The sequence below is a fragment of the Zonotrichia albicollis genome, chromosome 24 (assembly GCF_047830755.1).
Source record: "Zonotrichia albicollis isolate bZonAlb1 chromosome 24, bZonAlb1.hap1, whole genome shotgun sequence".
NCBI classification, from domain to species: domain Eukaryota; kingdom Metazoa; phylum Chordata; class Aves; order Passeriformes; family Passerellidae; genus Zonotrichia; species Zonotrichia albicollis.
In genome coordinates, this window is record NC_133842.1 from 1729772 (window position 1) to 1754977 (window position 25206).

At 41.5% G+C, this 25206-nt stretch overlaps 1 protein-coding gene across 9 annotated transcripts; it reads left to right on the plus strand.

Annotated features, from left to right (window-relative positions):
* The first annotated feature begins 1255 nt into the window (after positions 1–1255).
* RUSF1 (RUS family member 1) lies at positions 1256–24833 on the plus strand. 9 transcript variants are annotated; one of them, XM_074558200.1, is made up of 15 exons: positions 1261–1506; positions 4821–4909; positions 6417–6494; positions 9685–9799; positions 12036–12140; positions 13979–14011; positions 14526–14631; positions 15233–15334; positions 16041–16111; positions 16687–16925; positions 17597–17654; positions 20119–20189; positions 22069–22230; positions 23116–23193; positions 24649–24833. In XM_074558200.1, exons 1-15 carry the CDS (start codon positions 1448–1450, stop codon positions 24747–24749), a joined length of 1467 nt encoding a protein of 488 aa, XP_074414301.1. In that variant the 5' UTR covers positions 1261–1447; the 3' UTR covers positions 24750–24833. The 9 variants fall into 9 exon arrangements, with proteins under 9 accessions (XP_074414302.1, XP_074414301.1, XP_074414306.1 ...); XM_074558203.1 differs by having other exon boundaries at positions 1265–1506; positions 12095–12140; XM_074558202.1 differs by lacking the exon at positions 1261–1506 and adding an exon at positions 1731–2047 and having other exon boundaries at positions 12095–12140.
* The last annotated feature ends 373 nt before the right edge of the window (positions 24834–25206 follow it).

Here is a 25206-nt window from a genome sequence, read left to right on the forward strand (position 1 = left end):
CCTGGTCACTCTAAATGACCACTGGTCACTCTAAGGTCACCCCAAAGTGACCACTGGTCATTCATGGTCACTCTAAAGTGACCACTGGTCACTTCCAGCCACCTTGACCACCCCAAAGTGACCGCTGGTCACTCAAAGGCCACCACTGGTCACTTCTGGTCACTCCAAAGTGACCACTGGTCACTCTTGGCCACCCAAAACTGACCATTGGTCACTCCTGGTCACTCTTGACCAGTACGGGTCACTCATGGTCACTCAGTGGTCACTCAGTGGTCACTCAGTGGTCACTTAGTGGTCACTCTGTGGTCACTCATTGGTCACTCTGAGGTCACTCATTGGTCACTCAATGTCCACTTCGCCCCTCCCCCCCCTTTGACCCCTTCTCTTTCCATCCGTGACCTTTGACCTCTGTCTCTGGCCCCACCCTCTTTCCCCCTTTCCCAGCCAATAAAATCGTTCGGAGCCGTTGCCATGGAGACCGATGGAGTCTGTGGGGGAGGGGCCGGGCCGGGGTCACTCGGGGTCATTCGGGGGTCACTTGGGGTCACTCGGGGTCATTTTGGGGTCATTCAGGGTCATTCGGGGGTCACTTGGGGTCACTCTGGGGTCATTTTGGGGTCATTCAGGGTCATTTTAGGGTCATTGGGAGCGGTTGGGGTCACTTGGGGTCATCCAGGGGTCACTCGGGGTCACTAAAGGTCAATTTGGAGCCACTTTGGGGTCTTGGGGTCACTCTGGGGTCAGTGGGGGTGTTGGGGTCACTCAGGGGTCACTCAGGGGTCACTCTGGGTCATTTGGGGGTCTTGGGGTCACTCTGGGATCACTCGGGTCATTTGGGGTCACTCTGGGGTCAGACAAGGGTCACTCAGGGGTCATTTGGGAGTCCTGGCGCCATTTTGAGGGTCCTGGGGTCACTCTGGGGTCAGACAAGGGTCACTCAGGGGTCATTCGGGGTCACTTGAGGTCACTAGGGGTCACTCAGGGGTCATTTTGGGGGTCTTGGGGTCACTTTGGGGGTCAGGGGTCACTCAGGGTCATTTTGGGGGTCACTCAGGGGTCACTTGGAGTGGTCTTGGGGTCACTTTGGGGCGACTCAGGGAGATTTGGGCGAAAATTTTGGAATTTGAGGTAAATTTGGGGCAATCCGAGAATTTTTGGGGTGAAATTCAGAAATTTGGGGCTGGGGGATCACTTTAAAAAGGAATTTGTGCCTTGAAGGACCTCAAAAATCCCCAAAATTCGGGCGAGAAATTTGAGATTTGGAGAATTCTGGGTTGGATTAGAAAGAATTTGGAGGTTCGGGGTGAAATTTGGGGTTTTTGGGGTGAATTTTGGGGTTTTGGGAGCATTTTGCGGCGTTACCATCGAGTCCTGGAGGACTCGGGGCCAGAGCGGCTGCGCTGTAACCATCGAGGCGGAAGTAGCCAGAGCGGCTTCCGGCGTTGCCATGGGAACAGCGGAAGTAGGAAGTCCCGGGAGCGGAAGTGCCGATGGAGCCGCCGGGGGGTAACGGGGGAAAGGGGGGAGACCCAAAAATGCCCCAAAATCGGCAAAAATCGGCCGAAATCGGCATCGGGACCCCAAAATTCGGATCCGGCGGCCCAAAATTATCCAAACTCGACTCCAAAAGCTCCAAAATCGCCGCGAATTTACCCAAAATCGGCCCCCAAATCGCCATTTTCCCCCCAAAAATAATCAAAAAATCACCCAAAAAATCACCCAAAAATCACCCAAAAAATCTCGAAAATTTCCCTAAAAATTAAAAAAAAATCCCCAAAATTTGGGCGAGAAATTTGAGATTTGGAGAATTTTGGGTTGGATTTGAAAGAATTTGGAGGTTCGGGATGAAATTTGGGGGGTTTGGGGTGAATTTTGGGGTTTTGGGGGCATTTTGCGGCGTTACCATCGAGTCCTGGAGGACTCGGGGCCAGAGCGGCTCGGCTGTAACCATCGAGGCGGAAGTTGCCAGAGCGGTTTCCGGCGTTGCCATGAGAACACCGGAAGTAGGTTGTGCTGGGAGCGGAAGTGCCGATGGAGCCGCCGGAGGGTAACGGGGGAAAGGGGGGAGACCCAAAAATGCCCCAAAATCGGCCAAAATCGGGAAAAATCGGCCAAAATCGGCATCGGGACCCCAAAATTCGGATCCAGCGGCCCAAAATTATCCAAAATCGACTCCAAAAGCTCCAAAATCGCCGCGAATTTACCCCAAATCGGCCCGGAAATCGCCATTTATCCCCCAAAAAATCATCAAAAAATCACAAAAAAATCCCCAAAATTTCCCTAAAAATTAAAAAAAAAAATCCCTTAAAAATTCTCCTTAAAAAGCCCCTCAAAATTTTCCCGAAATTAAAAAAATCACTTTAAAAAATCTTTAAAAAATCCCAAATAATTCTCAAAAAATCTGCAAAATTATCCTCAAAAAATCTCCAAAAAATAGAAAAAAAAATCCCGAAAAGTCCCAAAATATTCCCAAACATTGCAAAAAAAAAAAAAACACCAATATTCTACAAAATCGCAAAACATTCACCAAAACATGTCCAAATAATTTTTTTAATTCCCAAAAAATATCCAAAAAATCCCCCAAAAAAACCAAAAACAAAGAAAAAAAATCAACAAAAATCAACAAATAAATAAAAAAAAATCCCAATTTTTACCCCAAAAATTCCCCAATAAAAGCCAAAAATTCACCAAAAAATTGCAAAAAAAACCCCAAAAAATCAAATTTTTTCCCAAAATTCCCCAATTTTTTCCAAAAAATTTCCCTAAAAATTCCTAAAAATCACTCAAAAAAATCTCAAATAAAACCCCCAAAATTTTGTAAAAACCCAAAAAAATTCCCCAAAAATCTCCCACAAAATTTTCAAAAAAATCCCTTAAAAATTCCCTCAAAAATTAACGAAAAAATCCAATTATTTCCCTAAAAATTCTCAATAGAATCTCTGACAATTCCTCCCAAAAATCCCCAAATTTTCCCTAAAAATCCTCAATAAAATTTCCCAAAAATTCCCAATAAAATTCTATAAAATTTCTCAAAAAATCAGGAAAAAAATGCAGAAAAATCCAATTTTCCCCCCCAAATGCCTCCAAAATCCCCCCTAAAAATTCCTTAAAAATTCCCAAAAAATCCCCAAAAAATCTAAAAAAAATCCCAAATATTTCCATACAAATTCCTAAAAATCACTCCCAAAAAATCTCAAATAAAACCCCAAAATTCCCCCAAAAATTCCCCAAAAATTTAAAAAAATTCCCCAAAAAATCCCCAAAACAAATCCTCAGAAAACACTTTGAAAATCACAAAAAATAGTTAAAAAATCAGCAAAAAGTGCAAAACAATCCCCAAAATTCTCTTAAATATTCAATTAAAAATCCCCAACGTGTTCCAAACAATAAAACAAAAATCCCTCCAAAAATTTCCAAAAAAATTGCCAAAAAATTCTTAAAAAATGGTTAAAACATGTTCCAACATTTACCAAAATAACACCAAGAAAATCTCAAAAAATCACAAAAAAATCCCAAAAATCACCCCAAGAATAAAAATCAAAATTCCTCAAAATTCACCCAAAAAATCCAATTTTTTCCCCCAAAAATGCACAAAAGACTCCCCCCGCAAATCCCAAAACAATTCTAAAAAATTCCAAAAAATTCCCCCCAAAAAAACCAAAATTTCCCTAAAAATTAAAAAAAATTCACAGAAAATTGCCAAAAAATCGAAAAAAATTCCTTTAAAAAATCAAATTTTTTCCCAAATTTTCCCAAATGTTTTCCCCAAATTTTTCACCCCATTTTTGACCAAAATTCTCTTTTTTCTCCCCTTTCCAGCTCTGCTTTTGTGCCGAAGTTTTTGGGGTTCCCTGGAGGTTTCTCAGTTCCAGGGAGACGAAAAATTCCCAAAAAAAATTCCAAAAAAAAATCCCTCAAAAAATCCCCCAAAATTCCCCCCAAAATTTAAAAAAAATCGCAAAATTCCAAAAAAATCACCAAAAAATCCAATTATTTCCCCAAAAATTCCCAATAAAATATCTCTAAAAATTCCCAAAATTTCCCAAAAATTCCCCAAAAATTCCCAAAGAAATCCTCAAAAATATCCTAAAAATTGCCAGTAAAAATTCTGAAAAAACTCTACAAAAATCACCAAAAACTTGCAAAAAAGTTCCCAAAAAATTGGGAAAAAAACCCAAGAAAAATCCCAAAAAAATCCCAATAAAAATTCTCCAAAAATCGCCAAAAAAATCGCAAAAAAATCCAGAAAAATTCCTCAAAAAATCACCAAAAATTAAAAAAAATCCTTCAAAATTCCTCAAAAAATTGAAAAAAACCCCAAAAAACCCCAAAAAACTCCCAATAAAATTTCTCCAAAAATCACCAAAAAATCGCAAAAAATTGCCAATAAAAATTCTCCTAAAATCGCAAAAAAATCCTGAAAAATCACAAAAAAATCCAAAAAAGTTCTTCAAAAATCACCAAAAAATGCCTCAAAAATCCTCAAAAAATTGAAAAAAACCCTCAAAAAATCCCCAATAAAAATTCTCCAAAAATCGCCAAAAAATGGCAAAAAAATCCAGAAAAAATATAAAAAAATTTCCAAAAAAATCCCTCAAAATTCCCAAAAAATGCCTCAAAATTCCTCAAAAAATTAAAAAAAACCCCAAAAAATCCCTAATAAAAATTCTTCAAAATTCACCAAAAAAATGCAAAAAAATCCCTAAAAATTCAATTTTTTCCCTAAAGTTTCCCCAATTTTTTCCAGATTTTTTCCCAATTTTTTCCAGATTTTCCCCAAAATTCCCAATTTTGTTTAAAATTTGAATTTTCTTTTCCAGCTCCGGTTTTTTGCCGAAGTTTTTGGGGTTCCCAGGAAGTTTCCAAATCCAGGGGGGACCCTCGGGGGCGGCTCCGGAGGGCGGCCGAGGTGAGAAAATTCCAGAAATTCCTGAAATTTTGGGGAAATTTGGGAATTTCCTGAAATTTTGGGGGAAATTTGGGAAAATTTGGGGAAAATTTAGGAATTTTGGGGGGAATATATTGAATTTTTGGAGGATTTTTTTTTTAATTTTGGGGGTTTTAAATGGAATTTTTCGGGAATTGTTTTATTACTTTTTTTTGAATATTTGGCGAATTTTGGGGGATTTTTTGAGAGTTTTCGGGGTTTTTTTTGGGTTTTTTTTTAATTTAACAGGAATTTTTGGGGAATTTTTTGAGAATTTTTGGGATTGTTTTAGGAATTTTTTGGGGATTTTTGGAGAATTTTTTGGGATTTTTTAGAGAATTTTTTGGGATTTTTTTGCAGATTTTTTTTTGGATTTTTAAAAATATTTTAGGAATTTTTAGGGGGGCTTTTGGGGGATTTTTTGGGGAATTTTGGGAATTTTTTTGGACAATTTTTTGGGATTTTTTTGAGAATTTTTTGGGATTTAAAAAAAATTTTTAGGAATTTTTGGGGGGAACTTTTTGGGAAATTTGGGGATTTTTGGAGAATTTTTTGGGATTTTTTTTGTTAATTTTTTGGGATTATGTATGAATTTTGTGGGATTTTTTGGCAATTTTGTGGGGATATTTTTGGGGATTTTTTGGGGGGTTTTTTCTGAATTTTTGGGAGAAATTTTGGGAATTTTGTGGGATTTTTGAGGGGCTATTTTTGGGGAATTTTCGGGGATTTTTTTCCCAAATTTTTGGGAGGATTTTTGTGGGATTTTCTGTGAATTTTGTGTGGTTTTTTTGGGAATTTTTTTTCCCCGATTTTTTTGGGATTTTTTGGGAACTTTGTGGGATTTTTTGGGGATATTTTTGGGGAATTTTGGGGAATTTTTTTGTGATTTTTTTGAGATTTTTTTGGGGATTTTGTGGGGATATTTTTCGTGAATTTTGTGGGAGTTTTGGGGGATTTTTTGGGGATTTTTGGGGATTTTAGGGGAATTTTGTGGGGATATTTTTGGGGAATTTTTTGGAATTTTTCGGGAATTTTGTGGGATTTTTTGGGGAATTTTTTTGGGTTTTTTTTCCAAATTTTTGGGAGAAATTTTGTGGGATTTTTTGTGAATTTTGTGGGATTTTTTTGGGAATTTTTTGGGAATTTTTTTGTGAATTTTTTGTGGTTTTTTGTGATTTTTTGGGAATTTTTTGGGGATATTTTTGGGAATTTTGTGGGAATCTTCTGGGATTTTTTGGGAATTTTGTGGGAATTTTTTTGTGATTTCTTTTGGGATTTTTTGGGAATTTTGGGCATTTTTATGGGAATTTTGTGGGAATTTTTTTGGATTTTTTGTGATTTTTGGGATTTTTTTGTGAATTTTTTGTGATTTTTTCGGGAATTTCTTTGGAATATTCCGGAATTTCCTCTCCCTTCCCCTCCCCCGCTCACATTTTCCTCTTTTCCCCCCAAATTTTCCGGGAATTTTGGGAATTTTGGGAATTCCCAGCGGCTGCTGCTGCCCCAGGGCTTCCCCGACAGCGTCAGCCCCGACTACGGCGCCTACCAGGCCTGGGACAGCCTGCAGGTACTGGGTTATACTGGTTATACTGGTTTGTACTGGTTTGTACTGGGAACGGGCCTGGGACAGCCTGCAGGTACTGGTTTGTACTGGTTTGTACTGGTTTGTACTGGGAATGGGGCTGGGACAGCCTGCAGGTACTGGGGATACTGGTTTATGCTGGTTTATACTGGGAATGGACTGGGACAGCCTGCAGGTACTGGTTTATACTGGTTTATACTGGTTTGTACTGGGAATGGGGCTGGGACAGCCTGCAGGTACTGGTTTGTACTGGTTTGGACTGGTTTGTACTGGGAATGGGGCTGGGACAGCCTGCAGGTACTGGGGATACTGGTTTATGCTGGTTTATACTGGGAATGGACTGGGACAGCCTGCAGGTACTGGTTTATACTGGTTTGGACTGGTTTGGGCTGGGACAGCCTGCAGGTACTGGGGATACTGGTTTGTACTGGTTTGTACTGGTTTGTACTGGTTTGTACTGGTTTGGACTGGGAATGGGGCTGGGACAGCCTGCAGGTACTGGGGATACTGGTTTGGACTGGTTTGTACTGGTTTGTACTGGTTTGTACTGGGAATGGGGCTGGGACAGCCTGCAGGTACTGGTTTGTACTGGTTTATACTGGTTTGGACTGGTTTGTACTGGTTTATACTGGGAATGGACTGGGACAGCCTGCAGGTACTGGGGATACTGGTTTATACTGGTTTGTACTGGTTTGGACTGGTTTGTACTGGTTTGTACTGGTTTGTACTGGGAATGGGGCTGGGACAGCCTGCAGGTACTGGGGATACTGGTTTATACTGGTTTGTACTGGGAATGGGGCTGGGACAGCCTGCAGGTACTGGGGATACTGGTTTATACTGGTTTGTACTGGGAATGGGGCTGGGACAGCCTGCAGGTACTGGTTTGGACTGGTTTGGACTGGGAATGGGCCTGGGACAGCCTGCAGGTACTGGGTTATACTGGTTTATACTGGTTTGGACTGGTTTGTACTGGGAACGGGGCTGGGACAGCCTGCAGGTACTGGGGATACTGGTTTGTACTGGTTTGTACTGGGAATGGGGCTGGGACAGCCTGCAGGTACTGGGGATACTGGTTTGTACTGGTTTGTACTGGTTTGTACTGGTTTGGACTGGTTTGGACTGGTTTGGACTGGTTTGGACTGGTTTATACTGGGAATGGGGCTGGGACAGCCTGCAGGTACTGGGGATACTGGTTTATACTGGTTTGTACTGGTTTATACTGGTTTGGACTGGTTTGTACTGGTTTGGACTGGTTTATACTGGGAATGGGGCTGGGACAGCCTGCAGGTACTGGGGATACTGGTTTGTACTGGTTTGTACTGGGAATGGGGCTGGGACAGCCTGCAGGTACTGGTTTGTACTGGTTTGTACTGGTTTGTACTGGGAATGGGGCTGGGACAGCCTGCAGGTACTGGTTTGTACTGGTTTGTACTGGTTTGTACTGGGAATGGGGCTGGGACAGCCTGCAGGTACTGGGTTATACTGGTTTATACTGGTTTGTACTGGTTTGTACTGGTTTGTACTGGTTTGTACTGGGAACGGGCCTGGGACAGCCTGCAGGTACTGGTTTGTACTGGTTTATACTGGTTTGTACTGGTTTGTACTGGTTTGGGCTGGTTTGGACTGGTTTGGACTGGTTTGTACTGGGAATGGGCCTGGGACAGCCTGCAGGTACTGGGTTATACTGGTTTGTACTGGTTTGTACTGGTTTGGACTGGGAATGGGCTGGGACGGGCTGCAGGTACTGGGGATACTGGTTTATACTGGTTTATACTGGGAATGGGGCTGGGACAGCCTGCAGGTACTGGGGATACTGGTTTGTACTGGTTTATACTGGTTTGTACTGGTTTGTACTGGTTTGGACTGGTTTGGACTGGTTTGTACTGGTTTGTACTGGGAATGGGGCTGGGACAGCCTGCAGGTACTGGGGATACTGGTTTGGACTGGTTTGGACTGGTTTGGACTGGTTTGTACTGGTTTATACTGGTCCATACTGGTCCATACTGGTCCGTACTGGTCCATACTGGTTTGTCCTGGTTTCTATGAATTTTTACGGATTTTTACCGGGGCTTTTTTGTTTCTACTGGTCCATACTGGTCCATACTGGTCCATACTGGTTTATACTGGTTTCTATGAATTTTTACGGATTTTTACCGGGTTTTTTTTTGTTCATACTGGTCCATACTGGTCCATACTGGTCCGTACTGGTCCATACTGGTTTCTATGAATTTTAACGGATTTTTACCGGGTTTTTTTTGTTCATACTGGTCCATACTGGTCCATACTGGTCTATACTGGTTTGTACTGGTTTCTCTGAATTTTTATGGATTTTTACTGGTTTTTTTTGTTCATACCAGTCCATACTGGTCCATACTGGTCTATACTGGTTTCTCTGAATTTTTACGGATTTTTACCGGGTTTTTTTTGTTCATACTGGTTTATACTGGTCCACACTGGTTTGTACTGGTTTCTATGAATTTTAACGGATTTTTACCGGGTTTTTTTTGTTTATACTGGTTCATACTGGTCCATACTGGTCCATTCTGGTTTGTACTGGTTTCTATGACTTTTTACCGATTTTTACCGGGTTTTTTTTGTTCATACCAGTCCATACTGGTCCATACTGGTCCGTACTGGTCTATACTGGTTTCTATGAATTTTTATGGATTTTTACCGGGTTTTTTTGTTTTCTACTGGTCCATACTGGTCCATACTGGTCTATACTGGTTTCTATGATTTTTTACGGATTTTTATCGGGTTTTTTTTTGTTTATACTGGTTCATACTGGTCCATACCGGTCCATACTGGTTTATACTGGTTTCTATGATTTTTTACGGCTTTTTACCGGGTTTTTTTTGTTCATACCAGTCCATACTGGTTCATACTGGTCCGTACTGGTTTTTACTGGTTTCTATGGATTTTTATGGATTTTTACGGGGTTTTTTTGGGTCATACTGGTCCATACTGGTCCATACTGGTTTGTACTGGTTTCTATGAATTTTTAAAGATTTTTTACCGGGTTTTTTTTGTTTATACTGGTTTATACTGGTCTATACTGGTTTGTACTGGTTTCTCTGAATTTTTATGGATTTTTACCGGGTTTTTTTTGTTTATACTGGTTTATACTGGTCCATACTGGTCCATACTGGTCCATACTGGTCCGTACTGGTTGCAGGCCCTCTGCTCCTCGCTCTGCTCCTCTCTCTCCGCCCGGGCCGTGCTCGAGGCCGTCGGGGTCGGCGACGGCTCCGCCTCCGTCACCGGGGCCGCGCTCACCTGGCTCCTGCGAGGTGGGAACGGCCCCAAAAATTCCAAAAAATTCCCTCCAAAATTCAAAAAAAATTAAAAAAAAAATTCCCATAGATTCGCCCCAAAATTCCAAAAAAATTCCCCCAAAATTCCAAAAATATTCCCCCAAAATTCCAAAAATATTCCCCCAAAATTCCAAAAAAATTCCCCAAAAATTCCAAAAAATTCGCCCCAAAATTCAGAAAAAATTCCCAAAAAATTTCCCCAAAATTCCAAAATTTCCCCCAAAATTGCGAAAAAAATCCCCAAAAAATCCAAAAAATTCCCCCCAAAATTCCAAAAAAAAAAATAAAAAAGAATCCCCCCAAATTTAAAAATAATTCCCCAAAAATTCCAAAAAATTCCCCAGAAATTCCAAAACATTCCCTCCAAAATTCAAAAAAAATTTAAAGAAATATCCCCAAAAAATCCCCCCAATATTAAAAAAAATTCCCCCAAAATTCCAAAAAAAATCCCTAAAATTTCAAAAAATTCCCCCCAAAATTAAAAAAAAATTTAAAAATCCCCAAAAATTCCCCCCAGAAATTCCAAAAAAGTCCCCAAAAATTCAAAAAAAATTCCCCAAAATTACAAAAAAATTCCCCAAAATTCAAAAAAAATTCCCCAAAAACTTCAAAAAATTCCCCCAAAATTTAAAAAAAATCCCCAAAAATTTCCCCAAAATTCCAAAATTTCCCCCAAAATTCCGAAAAAATTCCCCAAAAATTCCAAAAAAATCCCCCAAAAATTCCAAAAAAATCCCCCAAAAATTTCAAAAAAAATCCCCCAAAAATTAAAAAAAATCCCCAAAGAATTCAAAAAAATTCCCCTCAAAATTAAAAAAAAAATTCCCCAAAAATTCAAAAAACTTCCCCCCAAAAATTAAAAAAAAAAATCCCCAAAAAATTAAAAAAAAAATCCCCAAAAATTCCAAAAAGTTCCCCCCAAAATTAAAAAGAAATCCCCAAAAATTCCAAAAAAATTCACCAAAATTCAAAAAAAATCCCCCAAAATTCCAAAAAAAAAAAATCCCCCAAAATTCCAAAAAAAAAACCCCAAAAAATCCCCCCAAAATCCCCCAAAACACCCTCAAAAATTCCCAAAAAAATTCCAAAAAATTTCCTCCAAAATTGAAAAAAAAATTTAAAAATTCCCCAAAAATTCCCCCTAAAATTCCAAAAAAATCCCCAAAATTAAAAAAAAATTCCCCAAAAATTCAAAAAAAATCCCCCAAAAATTCAAAAACATTCCCCCCAAAATTCCAAAAAGTTCCCCCCAAAATAAAAAAATAATTCTCCAAAAATTCCAAAAAAAATTCCCCAAAAATTCAAAAAAATTCCCCCCAATATTCCAAAAAAATTCCCCCCAAAATTCCAAAAAAATCCCCCAAAAATTCAAAAACATTCCCCCCAAAATTCCAAAAAGTTCCCCCCAAAATTACAAAAAAATCCCCCAAAAATTCCAAAAAAATTCCCCAAAAATTCAAAAAAAATCCCCCAAAAATTAAAAAAAAAATCCCTAAAGAATGCAAAAAAATTACCCCCAAAATTCCAAAAAAATTCCCCAAAAATTCCAAAAAATTCCCCAAAAATTAAAAAAAAATCCCCCAAAATTCCAAAAAAATTCCCCAAAGAATTCAAAAAAATCCCCCCAAAATTCCAAAAAAATTCCCCCAAAAATTCAAAAAAAACTCCCAAAAATTCAAAAAAAAATCCCCCAAAATTCCAAAAAAAATTTTTAAAAAATCCCCAAAAATTCCCCCCAAAATTCCAAAAAAATTCCCCAAAAATCCCCCAAAAATCTCTTAAAATTCCCTACAAAAATTCCCATAAAATTCCCCCAAAAAGTCGCATAAAATTCCACAAAATTTCCCCCCAAAATTCCCAAAAAATCCCCAAAATTCCCGAAAAATTAAAAAAAAAACCAAAACAAAAAAACCCAAAATTAAAAAAAATTTTAAAAAATCCCAAAAAATCCCCCAAAAATTCCCAAAATTTCCCCCCGAAAAATTCCCTGAAAATTAAAAAAAATTCCCAAAAAATTCCAAAAAAACCTCCCAAAAATTAAAAAAAAATTCCCCCAAATTCCCAAATTCCATCTCAAAATTCCCAAAGTCTCATCCCAAAATTCCTTTCCCAAATCCCAAAATCCCAACACAAAATTCCCAAATTTCTCTCCCAACATCCCCCAAATTCCATCCCAAAATTCCATCCCAGAATTCCCAAAATTCCATCCCAGAATTCCCAAAATTCCCGAATTTCCCGGCATTCCCGGAATTTTCCCATTGGTTCCCTCAGACGGGGTCGGGATCGTGACCAGGATCGGCTTCGTGTGGCTGCAGGGGTGAGACTGGGGAGGACTGGGATATACTGGGATATACTGGGAGGGACTGGGAATGGACTGGGAGGGACTGGGATATACTGGGATATACTGGGATATACTGGGAGGGAACTGGGTTATACTGGGAGGGACTGGGAATGGACTGGGATGGACTGGGATAAACTGGGATGAACTGGGAGGGACTGGGAGGGAACTGGGACAAACTGGGTTATACTGGGTTATACTGGGAGGGAACTGGGAATGGACTGGGAGGGACTGGGATGGACTGGGATGGACTGGGAGGGACTGGAAGGGACTTGAAGTGGTCTGGGAGGGAACTGGGACAAACTGGGTTATACTGGGAGGGACTGGGATGGACTGGGAGGGACTGGGAGGGAACTGGGATATACTGGGATAAACTGGGAATGGACTGGGAGGGACTGGGAGGGACTGGGAGGGACTGGGAGGGAACTGGGATATACTGGGAATGGACTCGGAGGGACTGGGATAAACTGGGAGGGACTGGGAATGGACTGGGATGGACTGGGATATGCGGGGATATACTGGGAATGGACTGGGTTATACTGGGAAGGACTGGGAATGGACTGGGATAAACTGGGAGGGACTGGGATATACTGGGAATGGACTGGGAGGGAACTGGAAGGCACTGGGATAAACTGGGAATGGACTGGGATAAACTGGGATGGGCTGGGAATGGACTGGGTGGGACTGGGATATACTGGGAATGCACTGGGAGGGAGCTGGGATAAACTGGGAATGGACTGGGATATACTGGGATATACTGGGAGGGACTGGGATGAACTGGGAGGGAACTGGGAGTCACTGGGATAAACTGGGAATGGACTGGGATATACTGGGATATACTGGGAATGGACTGGGATGGACTCAGAGGGACTGGGATAAACTGGGAGGGACTGGGATATACTGGGATGGACTGGGACGGACTGGGATAAACTGGGATATACTGGAATATACTGGGATGGACTGGGAATGGACTGGGAGGGAACTGGGATGAACTGGGAGGGAACTGGGAATGGACTGAGATGGACTGGGATAAACTGGGATGGACTGGGATAAACTGGGAATGGACTGGGAATGGACTGGGAGGGACTGGGATGGAACTGGGATATACTGGGAGGGACTGGGATATACTGGGATATACTGGGGTATACTGGGAATGGACTGGGACAAACTGGGATAAACTGGGAGGGACTGAGATTTACTGGGAATGTACTGGAAGGGAACTGGGACGGACTGGGATAAACTGGGATGGGCTGGGATATACTGGGATGGGCTGGGAATGGACTGGGTGGGACTGGGATATACTGGGAATGCACTGGGAGGGAGCTGGGATAAACTGGGAATGGACTGGGATATACTGGGAGGGACTGGGAATGGAATGGGAGGGACTGGGACAAACTGGAATATACTGGATTATACTGGATTATACTGGGAGGGACTGGGAATGGACTGGGATAAACTGGGACGAACTGGGAGGGACTGGGATATACTGGGATATATTGGGAGGGACTGGGAGGGAACTGGGAGGCACTGGGATAAACTGGGATGGACTGGGAGGGATCTGGGAATGGACTGGGAGGGAAGTGGGACAAACTGGGATAAACTGGAAGTGGACTGGGAGGGACTCAGAGGGAACTGGGACAAACTGGGATATACTGGGAAGGGAATGGGATAAACTGGGAGGGACTGGGAGGGGATTGGGCATAAACTGGGAGGGACTGGGATGGACTGGGAGGGACTGAGATACCCCTGCTGGTTTATACTGGTTTATACTGGTCCATACTGGTCCATACTGGTCCATACTGGTTTCCCTCCCCCAGGAGCCACCTGGACTGTGAGGCCAAGCAATGGCGGTGAGGCCCCGCCCCTTTTCCCATATATGGCCTCACCCACCTAAGCCCCACTTCTCCTTTTTTACCATATAAGGCACTGTTGCTAAGTCACACCCCTTTTCCATATATGTTAATTGTATGGCAAGCTTAAGCTCCGCCCCTTCCTTGCCATATATGGCAGCAGTTTAGGCTCCACCCCCTTTCCCAATATAAGGGAGTTTCTAAGCCACGCCCATTTTCCATAAATAGTAATAGGCTGCCATTCTTAAGCCCCGCCCCTTCCTCACCACACATGGCATCAGAGTTGAAACTCCACCCCCTTTCCATATATGGACAGGCCACACCCCCAGCCTTGCCATATATGGCATCAAGCCCCACCCTCATCTCAATCCATATTTGGCCACTCCCACCTATGCCCCGCCCCTCCATTACCATAAATGGCACCAAATCCCCAAGCCCCGCCCTTCCGTGGCCATATATGGGCAGGCCACGCCCACAACTCCGAATAAGGACAAGCCCCGCCCCTTTCTCCCAGGTTCGTGGCCGATCTCCTCAATGACGTCGCCCTGGTGCTGGAAATCCTCGCTCCCTATTGGCTGAGCTTTGGCCCCGCCCTCCTGGTCATGGCGGCTGCGGCCAGGGTGGGACTGGGAGGGAACTGGGAGGGAGCTGGGTTATACTGGGAGGGAACTGGGTTATACTGGGTTATACTGGTTTGTACTGGGAGGGAACTGGGTTATACTGGGAGGGGACTGGGTTATACTGGGAGGGGAGTGGGTTATACTGGGATGGACAGGGAGGGACTGGGATGGAACTGGGACAAACTGGGAGGGAACTGGGATGAACTGGTTTATAGTGGGAGGGAACTGGGATGAACTGGGAGGGAACTGGGATGAACTGGTTTATACTGGAAGGGAACTGGGACGGACTGGGAGGGAACTGGGAGGTTACTGGTTTATACTGGGAGGGATCAGGAGCCAGTGGAATGCCCAAACTTATGTATACTGGTTTATACTGGTTTTTACTGGTTTACACTGGTTTTTACTGGTTTACACTGGTTTACAGTGGTTTATTCCATTTAGAGTGGGTTAAACCAGTCCTTACTGGTGTATACTGGTCTATACTGGTTTATACTGGTTTATACCATTGTTTTCCTTTTAAACTGGGTTAAACCGGTTTATACTGGTCCCTACTGGTTTATACTGGTCTATACTGGTTCATACTGGTCTGTACTGGTTTCAGTGCGTGGTGGGCGTGGCTGGCGGCGCCACCAGGGCGGCCCTGGCCGTGCACCAGGCCCGGCGGGACAACGTGGCCGACGTGGCTGCCAAGGACAGCAGCCAGGTGGGACTGGGAGCACTGGTTTATACTGGGAGGGCGCTGGGAGGGGACTGGGATGAGTTTATACTGGTTTGTACTGGTTTGTACTGGTTTATATTGGTCTAGAGTTCTAAATGAGCTAGCAATCCAAGATGGCGGCCAAATAATGTAATCCAAGATGGCCGCCAAGTGAATTATCCAAAATGGCTGCCAAGGATCGGGAGCCGGGTGGGAGTGGGAGCACTGGTTTATACTGGGAGGGCGCTGGGAGGGGACTGGGATGAGTTTATACTGGTTTATACTGGTTTGTACTGGTTCATACTGGTTTAGAGTGGTACACGAGCTATCAATCCAAGATGGCCACCAAGGATGGGACTGGGAGCACTGGTTTATACTGGGAGGGGACTGGGAGGGGATCAGGATAGTCCATACTGGTTTATACTGGTTTATACTGGTTTATACTGGTTTATACTGGTTTTTACTGGTTTATATCACTAAGAGAGCTACCAATCTAATATGGCCGCCAAGTGGATTATCCAAGATGGCCGCCAAAGATTGCATACTGGTTTATACTGGTTTATACTGGTTTGCACTGGTCCATACTGGTTTGTACTGGTTTGTACTGGTCCATACTGGTTTTTACTGGTCCATACTGGTTTGTACTGGTTTATACTGGTTTGTACTGGTTTGTACTGGTTTATACTGGTTTATACTGGTTTGTACTGGGCAGGAGACGCTGGTGAACGGGGCGGGGCTGCTGCTGTCACTGTTGCTCCTCCCACTTTTGGATGGGCGGCCATGGTAAGGGTCGGGGCTTAAGTAATGGGCGGGGCTATGCAAATTGTGTTACCAAGGGGGCGGGGCATAAGGGAGAAAGGGGAGGGGCCTGACATGGAGGGGGTGGGGCCTAATTACAGGAGAAAATCAGGGAATTGAAACAAAATGGGCGTGGCTTAAGGGGAGGAGCATCAAGTGGTGGGTGTGGCTTTTAAAAGGGGTGTGGCTTAAAGGGGGAGGAGCTTCAAGGGTGGGGTTTTAATTGGTCATGGCCTTTTTAGTGGGTGTGGCTTGGTGGAAAGGGGCGTGGCTTAAGTTTGAAAAGGGGTGGGGCTTCCAACGGGGTTGGCAAGTGGGATGGGCTTAAAGGGGAGGGGTTTAGGGGAATGGGTGGGGCTTAAAGGGGAGGGGCTTAAAGAGGTTGGATGGGAGTAAAGGGGAGGGGCTTGGGGAAAGGGGGCGGGGCCAAAAATTTCAATGGTATTGCCGTGAGGTGGGCGTGGTTTAACTGTATGTGGGTGTGATTTTTCAAGTGGGCGTGGTTTATTTCAAAGTGGGCGTGTCCCCCCTCACCTGGCCACGCCCCTTTCCCTGTCCAGGCTCACCTGGGCCACCCTCGTCCTCCTCCTGATTGGTCACCTGACCTTCAACCTGGCCGCCATTGGCTCCCTCACCCTGACCTCCCTGAACAGGCCCCGCCTCCGCCTCGCCATTGGCTGGGCGCTCCGAGGGGGCGGGGCTGCAGGGGAAAGGGGCGTGGCTTGTCCGGGAGTGGGCGGGGCCAAGCTGGAGGTGCCCAGGCCTGAGCAGGTGAACCCGAGGGAGCCCCTGCTGCCAGGTGGGGACATTTGGGGACATCTGGGGACACCTGGGGGGGTTTGGGGCACATTTGGGGACATTTGGGGTCACCTGGGGGATTTTGGGGTCACCTGGGGGGGTTTGGGGACACTTGGGGTCACCTGGGGGGATTTGGGGACACCTGGGGACACCTGGAAGAGATTTGGGGTCACCTGGGAGGGATTTTGGGGACACCTGGGGACACCTGGGGGGGGATTTGGGGACACCTGGATACACCTGGGGACATTTGGGGGGGACTTGGGGTCACCTGAGGGGGATTTTGGGGACATTTGGGGACACCTGGGGTCACCTGGAGGGGTTTTGGGGTCACCTGAGGGAGGTTTTGGGGAATTTTGGGACTTTTGGGGTCACCTGGGAACACCTGGACACACCAGGGGGAGGTTTTGGGGTCACCTGTGGGGAATTTGGGGACATTTGGGGACACCTGAGGTCACCTGGACACACCTGGGAGGGGTTTGGGGTCACCTGGAGGGGATTTTGGGGGCATTTGGGGTCACCTGGGGGCATTTGGGGTCACTTGAGGTCACCTGGACACACCTGGACACACCTGGGGGGGATTTTGGGGCTCACACCCGATGACGTCACCGAGTCACAACTGGATGACGTCACCATTTCCACACCCGATGACGTCACCGCCTTCCCCCCCCCCAGGGTTGGGGTCCCGCCTGCGGCTGCACCTGGGGGCGCCCCTGGAGCTGCTGGCGAGCAGGTGAGGGGAATCCGGGAATTTGGGGAATTTTTGGGAATTTTGGGGGATTTTTGGGAATTTTTAGGAAATTTGGAGAATTTGGGATTTTTTTGGGATTTTTTTGGGGATTTTGGGGCTTTTTAAGGCGATTTTTGGGGGATTTTGAAGGGGAATTTCTGGAATATTTTGGATTTTTTTTTTAATTTTTCGGGGATTTTTTGGGAATTTTTCGGTGATTTTAGGGGGATTTTGGGGCTTTTTAAGGTGATTTTTGGGGGATTTTTAGGGGATTTTGGAGGGGAATTTCTGGAATATTTTGGATTTTTTTGGGGAATTTTTTGAATTTTTAGGAATTTTGGAGGATTTGGGATTTTTGGGAATTTTTTGGGGATTTTTTTGGAATTTTTCAGGGATTTTTTGGGGGATTTGGGGGCTTTTTAAGGCGATTTTTGGGGGATTTTTAGGGGATTTTGGAGGAGAATTTTGGAGGGGAATTTCTGGAATATTTTGGGATTTTTTGAGATTTTTTGGGAATTTTTTGGGGATTTTTTTGGGGATTTTGGGGCTTTTTAAGGTGATTTTTGGGGGATTTTTAGGGGATTTTGGAGGGAATTTCTGGAATATTTTGGGATTTTTTAGGAATTTTTTGGGGATTTTTGGGGGGATTTTGGGGCTTTTTAAGGCGATTTTTTGGGGATTTTCTTGGAATTTTGGAGGGGAATTTCTGGAATATTTTGGGAATTTTGGGGATTTTTTGGGAATTTTTCAGGGATTTTTTGGTGGATTTTGGGGCTTTTAAAGGCGATTTTTGTGGGATTTTTGGGGGATTTCTGGAATATTTTGAGAATTTTTTTGGGAATTTTTTGGGGGAATTTTTGGGAATTTTGAGGGCAAATTTCTGGAGTATTTTTGGGATTTTTTTGCAGAATTTTGGGGGATTTGGATAAAATTTGGGAATTTTTTTGATTTTTTAAGGATTTTTTTGCGATTTTTTAATGGAATTTTTTGGGATTTTTTAAGGGAATTTTTCCTATTTTTAAGGGATTTATTTTGATTTTTTAAGGGATTTTTTTGGATTTTTAAGGGAATTTTTTGGGGGAATTTTGGAGAAATTTGTGGGAATTTTTATGGGAATTTTGAATTTTTTCAGGGCAATTTTAAAGATTTTTTTAAAAGATTTGTGGGGTTTTTTTTAATTTTTGGGGCAATTTTGGGATTTTTTGGGAATTTTTTGGGAATTTTGGGGAATTTTTAGGAAATTTGGAGGATTTGGGATTTTTTGGGGGATTTTGGGGCTTTTTAAAGCAATTTTTGGGGGATTTTCTTAGACTTTTACAGGGGAATTTCTGGAATATTTTGGGATTTTTTTGGAAATTTTTTTAATTTTTGGGAATGTTGGAGGATTTGGGATTTTTGGGGATTTTTCGGGGATTTTTTGGGAATTTTTCAGGGATTTTTTGGGGGATTTTGGGGCTTTTTAAGGCGATTTTTGGGGGATTTTTTTTGAATTTTGGAGGGGAATTTCTGGAATGTTTTGGGATTTTTTTGGGAATTCTTTGGGGGAATTTTTGGGATTTTTGAGGGCAAATTTCTGGAGTACTTTCGGGATTTTTTTGCAGAATTTTGGGGGATTTGGATAAAATTTGGGGATTTTTTTTGGATTTTTTTAAGGGAATTTTTTTTTATTTTTTTAAGGGAATTTTTTTGATTTTTTTAAGGATTTTTTTGCTATTTTTAATGGAATTTTTTTGGATTTTTAAAGGGAGTTTTTGGGATTTTTAAAGGGAATTTTTTTGGATTTTTTAAGGGAATTTTTGGGATTTTTTTTGGGGAATTCGTGAGAAATTTGTGGGAATTTTTATGGGAATTTTTATGGGAATTTTTAATTTTTTTAGGGCAATTTTAAGGATTTTTAAAAAGATTTCTGGGGAGTTTTTTTTAATATTTGGGGCAATTTTGGGATTTTTTTTTACCTTTTCAGGGAAAGTTTTAAAAATTTTGTACAAATTTTGCAAATGAAAATTTTGGGGGATTTTTGGGGAATTTTGGTAAAATTTTGGGATTTTTTTGGGATTTTTTTGGGGAAATTTTGGAGAAATTTGGGGGAATTTTTTTTATATTTTAAAGGGAATTTTTTGGGATTTTTTGGGGGAATTTGGGAGAAATTTCTGGGAATTTTTGTGGGAATTTTGAATTTTTTTAGGGCAATTTTAAGGAATTTTTAAGGGGAAATTCTGGGCAATTTGGGAATTATTGGTAGGAATTTTGGGGGAATTTGGGATTTTTAAAATTTTGTGGGAATTTGGGGATTTTTTTTTAAATTTTGGGATTTTTTTAGGGGAATTTTTTGAAATTTTGGAATTTTTAAGGGGAAATTTTAGAATTTTTTTTGTTTTTTTTTAAAAATTTTCAGGATTTTTGTGGGAATTTTGTAGATTTTTAAAATATTTTTCCCAATTTTGGGATTTTTATTCCCATTTTTCAGCGAGGCCGAGCTGCGGAAAGCTCTGGAATGCGGCAGCCCTGATTACATCGTCGTCATCCGCCCCTCCCAAAGTGAGAAAAAATCCAAAATTTGGGGGAAAAACGAGAAAAAATGACAAAATAGGGGGAAAAAGAAAAAAATTCCAACATTTTGTGGAAAAAATGCAAAATTTTGGGAAAAAATACCAAAATTTTGGGACAAAAATCCAAAATTTTGGGACAAAAATCCAAAATTTTGGGAAAAAAAATTCCAAAATTTTGGGAAAAAAATCCAAAATTTTAGAGAAAAAAATTTGTAAATTTTGGGATAAAAAAGGACTCAAAATTTGAGATTTTAATGATTTTTTTATAAATTTTGGGGGAGATTTTGTGTGGATTTTTTAATGATTTTTTGGGGAATTTTGGGGTATTTTTGGGTTGATTTTTTGAGAATATTTGGTGAATTTTGGGTGAATTCTGGGTGATTTTTTTGTGATTTTTCTGCAATTTTTCTTTGAATTTTTGGTGATTTTTTTGTGAATTTTGACTGATTTTTTGGTGATTTTTTGGTTAATTCCTCATGAATTTTTCGTGAATTTTGGGTGATTTTTTGTAAATTTTTGGTGATTTTTGTGTTGATTTTTTGAGTTTTTTTGTGAGTTTTAGGTGAGTTTTGGGTGATTTTTTTAAAATTTTTGGTTACTTTTTGGTGATTTTTCTGCGATTTTTCTTTGAGTTTTTGGTGATTTTTGATTGAATTTTGTCTGATTTTTTGGTGATTTTTTGGTTAATTCTTCATGAATTTTTCTTGAATTCTGGATTATTTTTAGGTGAATTTTGCTGATTTTTTTTGTGATTTTTCTGCAATTTTTCTTTGAATTTTTGACGATTTCTGGGTGAATTTTTACTGAATTTTTTGTGATTTTTTGGTTAATTCTTCATGAATTTTTCATGAATTTTTGGTGAATTTTGGGTGGCTTTTTAATGATTTTTGGGTGAATTTTTAATGAATTTCTGGTGAATGTGGGGTGAATTTTGGGTAAGCGTTTTTCTAAATTTTGGGGGATTTTTTGTGAATTTTTGGGTGAATTTTTCATGAATTTTGGGTGAATTTTTTGTGGTTTTGGAGTGAGTTTTTGGTGAATTATTTGTGAAATTCTTGTGTATTTTAAGTGAATTTTTGGTGGATTTAGGGGTGAATTTAAGTGAATTTTTGATGAATTTTGAGTGAATTTTGGATGATTTTTTTGTGATTTTTTTGGTGAATTTTGGATTATTTTGAATTTATTTTTTTCTAAATTTTGGGTAATTTTTGGGTGAATTTTAGGTCAATTTGGGGTCGAATTTTGGGTGAATTTTGAGCTCATTTTTTCTCCAAATTTCGCCATTTTTTCGCCATTTTTTTACCGATTTTCGCCATTTTTTCTCCGATTTTCGCCATTTTTTTCGCCGTTTTTTCCCAATTTTCCCCTTTTTCACCCCAATTTCCCGTCCCCAGGCTGGGTGGGGGTGGAGCTGCTTGAGTTGATTTTGGGTGAATTTTGTCAAGAATTTTTGCTGAATTTTTTTATGGATTTGGAGTGAGTTTTTGGTGAATTATTTGTGAAAATTTTGTGTATTTTGAGTGAATTTTTTGTGGATTTTGGGGTGAATTTTTGGTGAATTTTGAGCTAATTTTTAGTGAATTTTGGGTGTTTTTTTTGTGAATTTTTTTGTGAATTCTAGATTATTTTGAAATTATTTTTTTGTAAATTTTGGGTGCATTTAGAGTCAATTTTGGGTAATTTTTAGGTAAATTTGGGTCAAATTTTGGGTGAATTTTGAGCTCATTTTTTTCTCTTTTTTTCTCCATTTTTGGGCCAATTTTTGTCCGATTTTCGCCATTTTTTCGCCATTTTTTCACCGATTTTCACCATTTTTTCGCGGTTTTTTCCCAATTTTCCCCTTTTTCACCCCAAATTCCCGTCCCCAGGCTGGGTGGGGGTGGGGCTGCGCCGGGGAGCCCCCCCCGAGGCCTCGATCCTGGGCTGTGCCCACGCCCTGACCCTGGAGCAGCTCCTGGGACCCCCAATGGACACCGGGACCCCCCTGGGCCGGAAATTGGAGCCCCTGCAGAGAAAGATCCGGAACTGCCGTGAGGAATCCTGGGAAATTGGGGATTTTGGGAATTTGGGGATTTTTTGGGGATTTTTTGGGGTTAAAATGGGGTTTTTTTGGGATTTTTTGGGGGGTTTTTTTGGGTTAAAATGGGATTCTTTTCCTATTTTTTTGGCTTAAAATGGGAATTTTTGGGGTTAAAATGGGATTTTTGGGGGATTTTTTGGGGTTAAAAAGGGATTTTTGGGGGTTAAAATGGGATTTTTTTGGGGATTTTTTATGCTTAAAATGGGAATTTTGGGGGTTAAAATGGGGTTTTTTTGGGATTTTTTGGGGTTAAAATGGGATTTTTTTGGGGATAAAATGGGATTCTTTTCCTATTTTTTTGTGGTTAAAGTGGGAAATTTGGGTGTTAAAATGGGATTTTTGGGGGATTTTTTGGGGTTGAAATGGGATTTTTTTGGGGGGATTTTTTGAGGGTTAAAATGGGATTCTTTTCCTATTTTTTTGGGTGTTAAAATGGGATTCTTTTCCTATTTTTTTGGGGTTAAAATGGGAATTTGGGGTGTTAAAATGGGATTTTTTTTTCCTAATTTTTAGTGCTTAAAATGGGAATTGTGGGTGTTAAAATGAGATTTTTTTCTTTTTTTTTTTTCCTAATTTTTAGTGCTTAAAATGGGAATTTTGGGGGTTAAAATGAGGTTTTTTGGGGAATTTTCTACAGGTTAAAATGGGATTTTGGGGGTTAAATTGGGATAATTTTGGAAAAATTATGGGGGATTCAATGGGACTTCTGGGTTTTTTTGGGAATTTTGGGCGGCGTTTTGAATTCCATGAATTCTGGGAGTTTTGGTGGAAATGTTGGGAATTCTGGGTGGATTTTGGGGTGAATTTTGTGCATTTTGTGTCTCCCCCGGGGCAGCGCCGGGCGCGGTTCCCTGGGGGGTCCTGGCCGAGACCTCGCGGCTCTTCCGGGACCTCGGCCCCGCCCTCCTGCGAGGTTGGTGCCTCAAAAAACCCCACTTCCGGTTCACTTCCGGGTTCCACTTCCTGCTTCCGGTTTCGGTTCTTTCTGCTCAAACAACTTCGGGCCTCCCCACTTCCTGTTCGGGTGATTGCGTCACTTCCTGTCTCACTTCTGGTTTTTATTTCCTGCTTCCTGTTTTGGTTTTTTTTGTCCCTAACGCACTTCCGGGATTCGACTTCCAGTGCCACTTCCTGTGGCACTTCCGGGTTGTAATTCCCGGATTTTTGAGGGAATTTTGGGAATTTCGGGAGAGTTTTGAGGGGAATTTGGGGAATTTTCAGGTGGATATTTTTAATTTGGATAAAATTTGTGGAATTTTGGGTGAAATCTCCACACATTTGCTAAAATTTGGTGAAATCTTGGATTTGTGGCCATTCGGGAAATTTGGGGGATTTTGGGAAACATTTTGAGAATTTTTTTTGGTGAATTTTGGGGGGTTAATATGGGAATTTTCACGATTTTTTGGGGTTTAAATGGGATCTTTTGGGGATTTTTTTGGGGGTTAAAGAGGAGTTTTTACGGTCAAAATAGAATATTTGTGGGATTTTTTTTGGGCTTAAAATAGAACTTTTTTGGAGGAGTTTAAAATGGGATTTATTGGGGAGTATTTTGGGAATTTTTGGGTGGGTTAAAACGGGATTATTTGTGGAATTTTTTTTTTTATTCAAATGGGATTTTTTGGGGGGTTTACACGGGAATTTTTGCCGTAAAAAACTGGATTTTTTTGGGGGTTTAAATGGGAATTTTTGCCGTTAAAAATGGGATTTTTTTGAGTTTTAAACGGGAATTTTTGCCGTTAAAAATAGGATTTTTAGGGTTTTAAATTGGTATTTTTGCAGTTAAAAATTGGATTTTTTGGGGGTTTAAGTGGGAAGTTTTGCTGTTAAAAATGCGATTTTTTAGGGTTTTTAATGGGAATTTTTGCCATTAAAAATGGGATTTTTTTAGGGGTTTAAATGGGAATTTTTGCCGTTAAAAATTGGATTTTTTTGGGGGTTTAAATGGGAATTTTTGCCGTTAAAAATTGCATTTTTTTGGGGGTTTGAACGGGAATTTTTGCCGTTAAAAATTGGAATTTTTTTTGGGTTTTAAATGGGAATTTTTGCCGTTAAAAATTGGATTTTTTTGGGGGTTTAAATGGGAATTTTTGCCGTTAAAAATTGGATTTTTTTGGGGGTTTAAACGGGAATTTTTGGCGTTAAAAATGGGATTTTTTAGGGTTTTAAATGGGAATTTTTGCGGTTAAAATAGCAATTTTGGGGGTAAAAATTTATTTTTGGGGGTTTTTTGGTGGTCAAATGGGGAATTTCTGTGGAAATTTGGGGCTGCTGCCACTTCCGGGTCGGCACTTCCGGGTTGGCACTTCCGGGTCGGCACTTCCGGCATCACTTCCGGGTCGGGCTCTCACTGTCATGGCGCCCCCTGCAGGACTGGAGGCCGCGGGTTGGGACGTGCGACGCCCCCTCCTGGCCGTGGACGAATGGCGGCTCGAGTGGGCGGAGCCAACGGCAGGCCACGCCCCCTCATAGAAACCACGCCCCCTCTCGGGGAAACCACGCCCACTTTGGGCATAAAATGGTGGAAAATAAAAATTCGGTGGAATTTTGATGGAATTTTGATGGAATTTTGATGGAATTTTGTGGAATTGGCGGTTTTGGGTGGAAATTGGGAAATTTGGGAAGATCAGGGGTGGAAATTTGGGGAATTTAAGGAAATTTGGGGAGATTTTGGGTGGGTTTTGGTGAATTTTTAAGACGATTTTTGGGAGAATTTTGGGTAAATTTTTGGGTAATTGGGGGAAAAATTTGAGTGATTTTGGGTGGATTTCAGGAAATTTATGGTGATATTGGGTGGATTTCAGGAAATTTTGGGGAAATTGACATTTTTGGGTGGAAATTGAGAAAATTGGGGTGACTTTGGGTGTATTTCGGGAAATTTTGGGGGATTTTTGGGTGGAAATTGGGGGAAAATTTGAGTGGATATTTA

Coding starts and splice junctions, on each gene's coding strand:
- RUSF1 (XM_074558200.1), top strand. CDS start 1,448: ATGGGAACAGCGGAAGTAGGAAGTCCCGGGAGCGGAAGTGCCGATGGA. Junction 12,141..13,978: donor GGCTTCGTGTGGCTGCAGGG/GTGAGACTGGGG, acceptor TCCCTCCCCCAG/GAGCCACCTGGACTGTGAGG. Junction 17,655..20,118: donor CTGGAGCTGCTGGCGAGCAG/GTGAGGGGAATC, acceptor CCCATTTTTCAG/CGAGGCCGAGCTGCGGAAAG.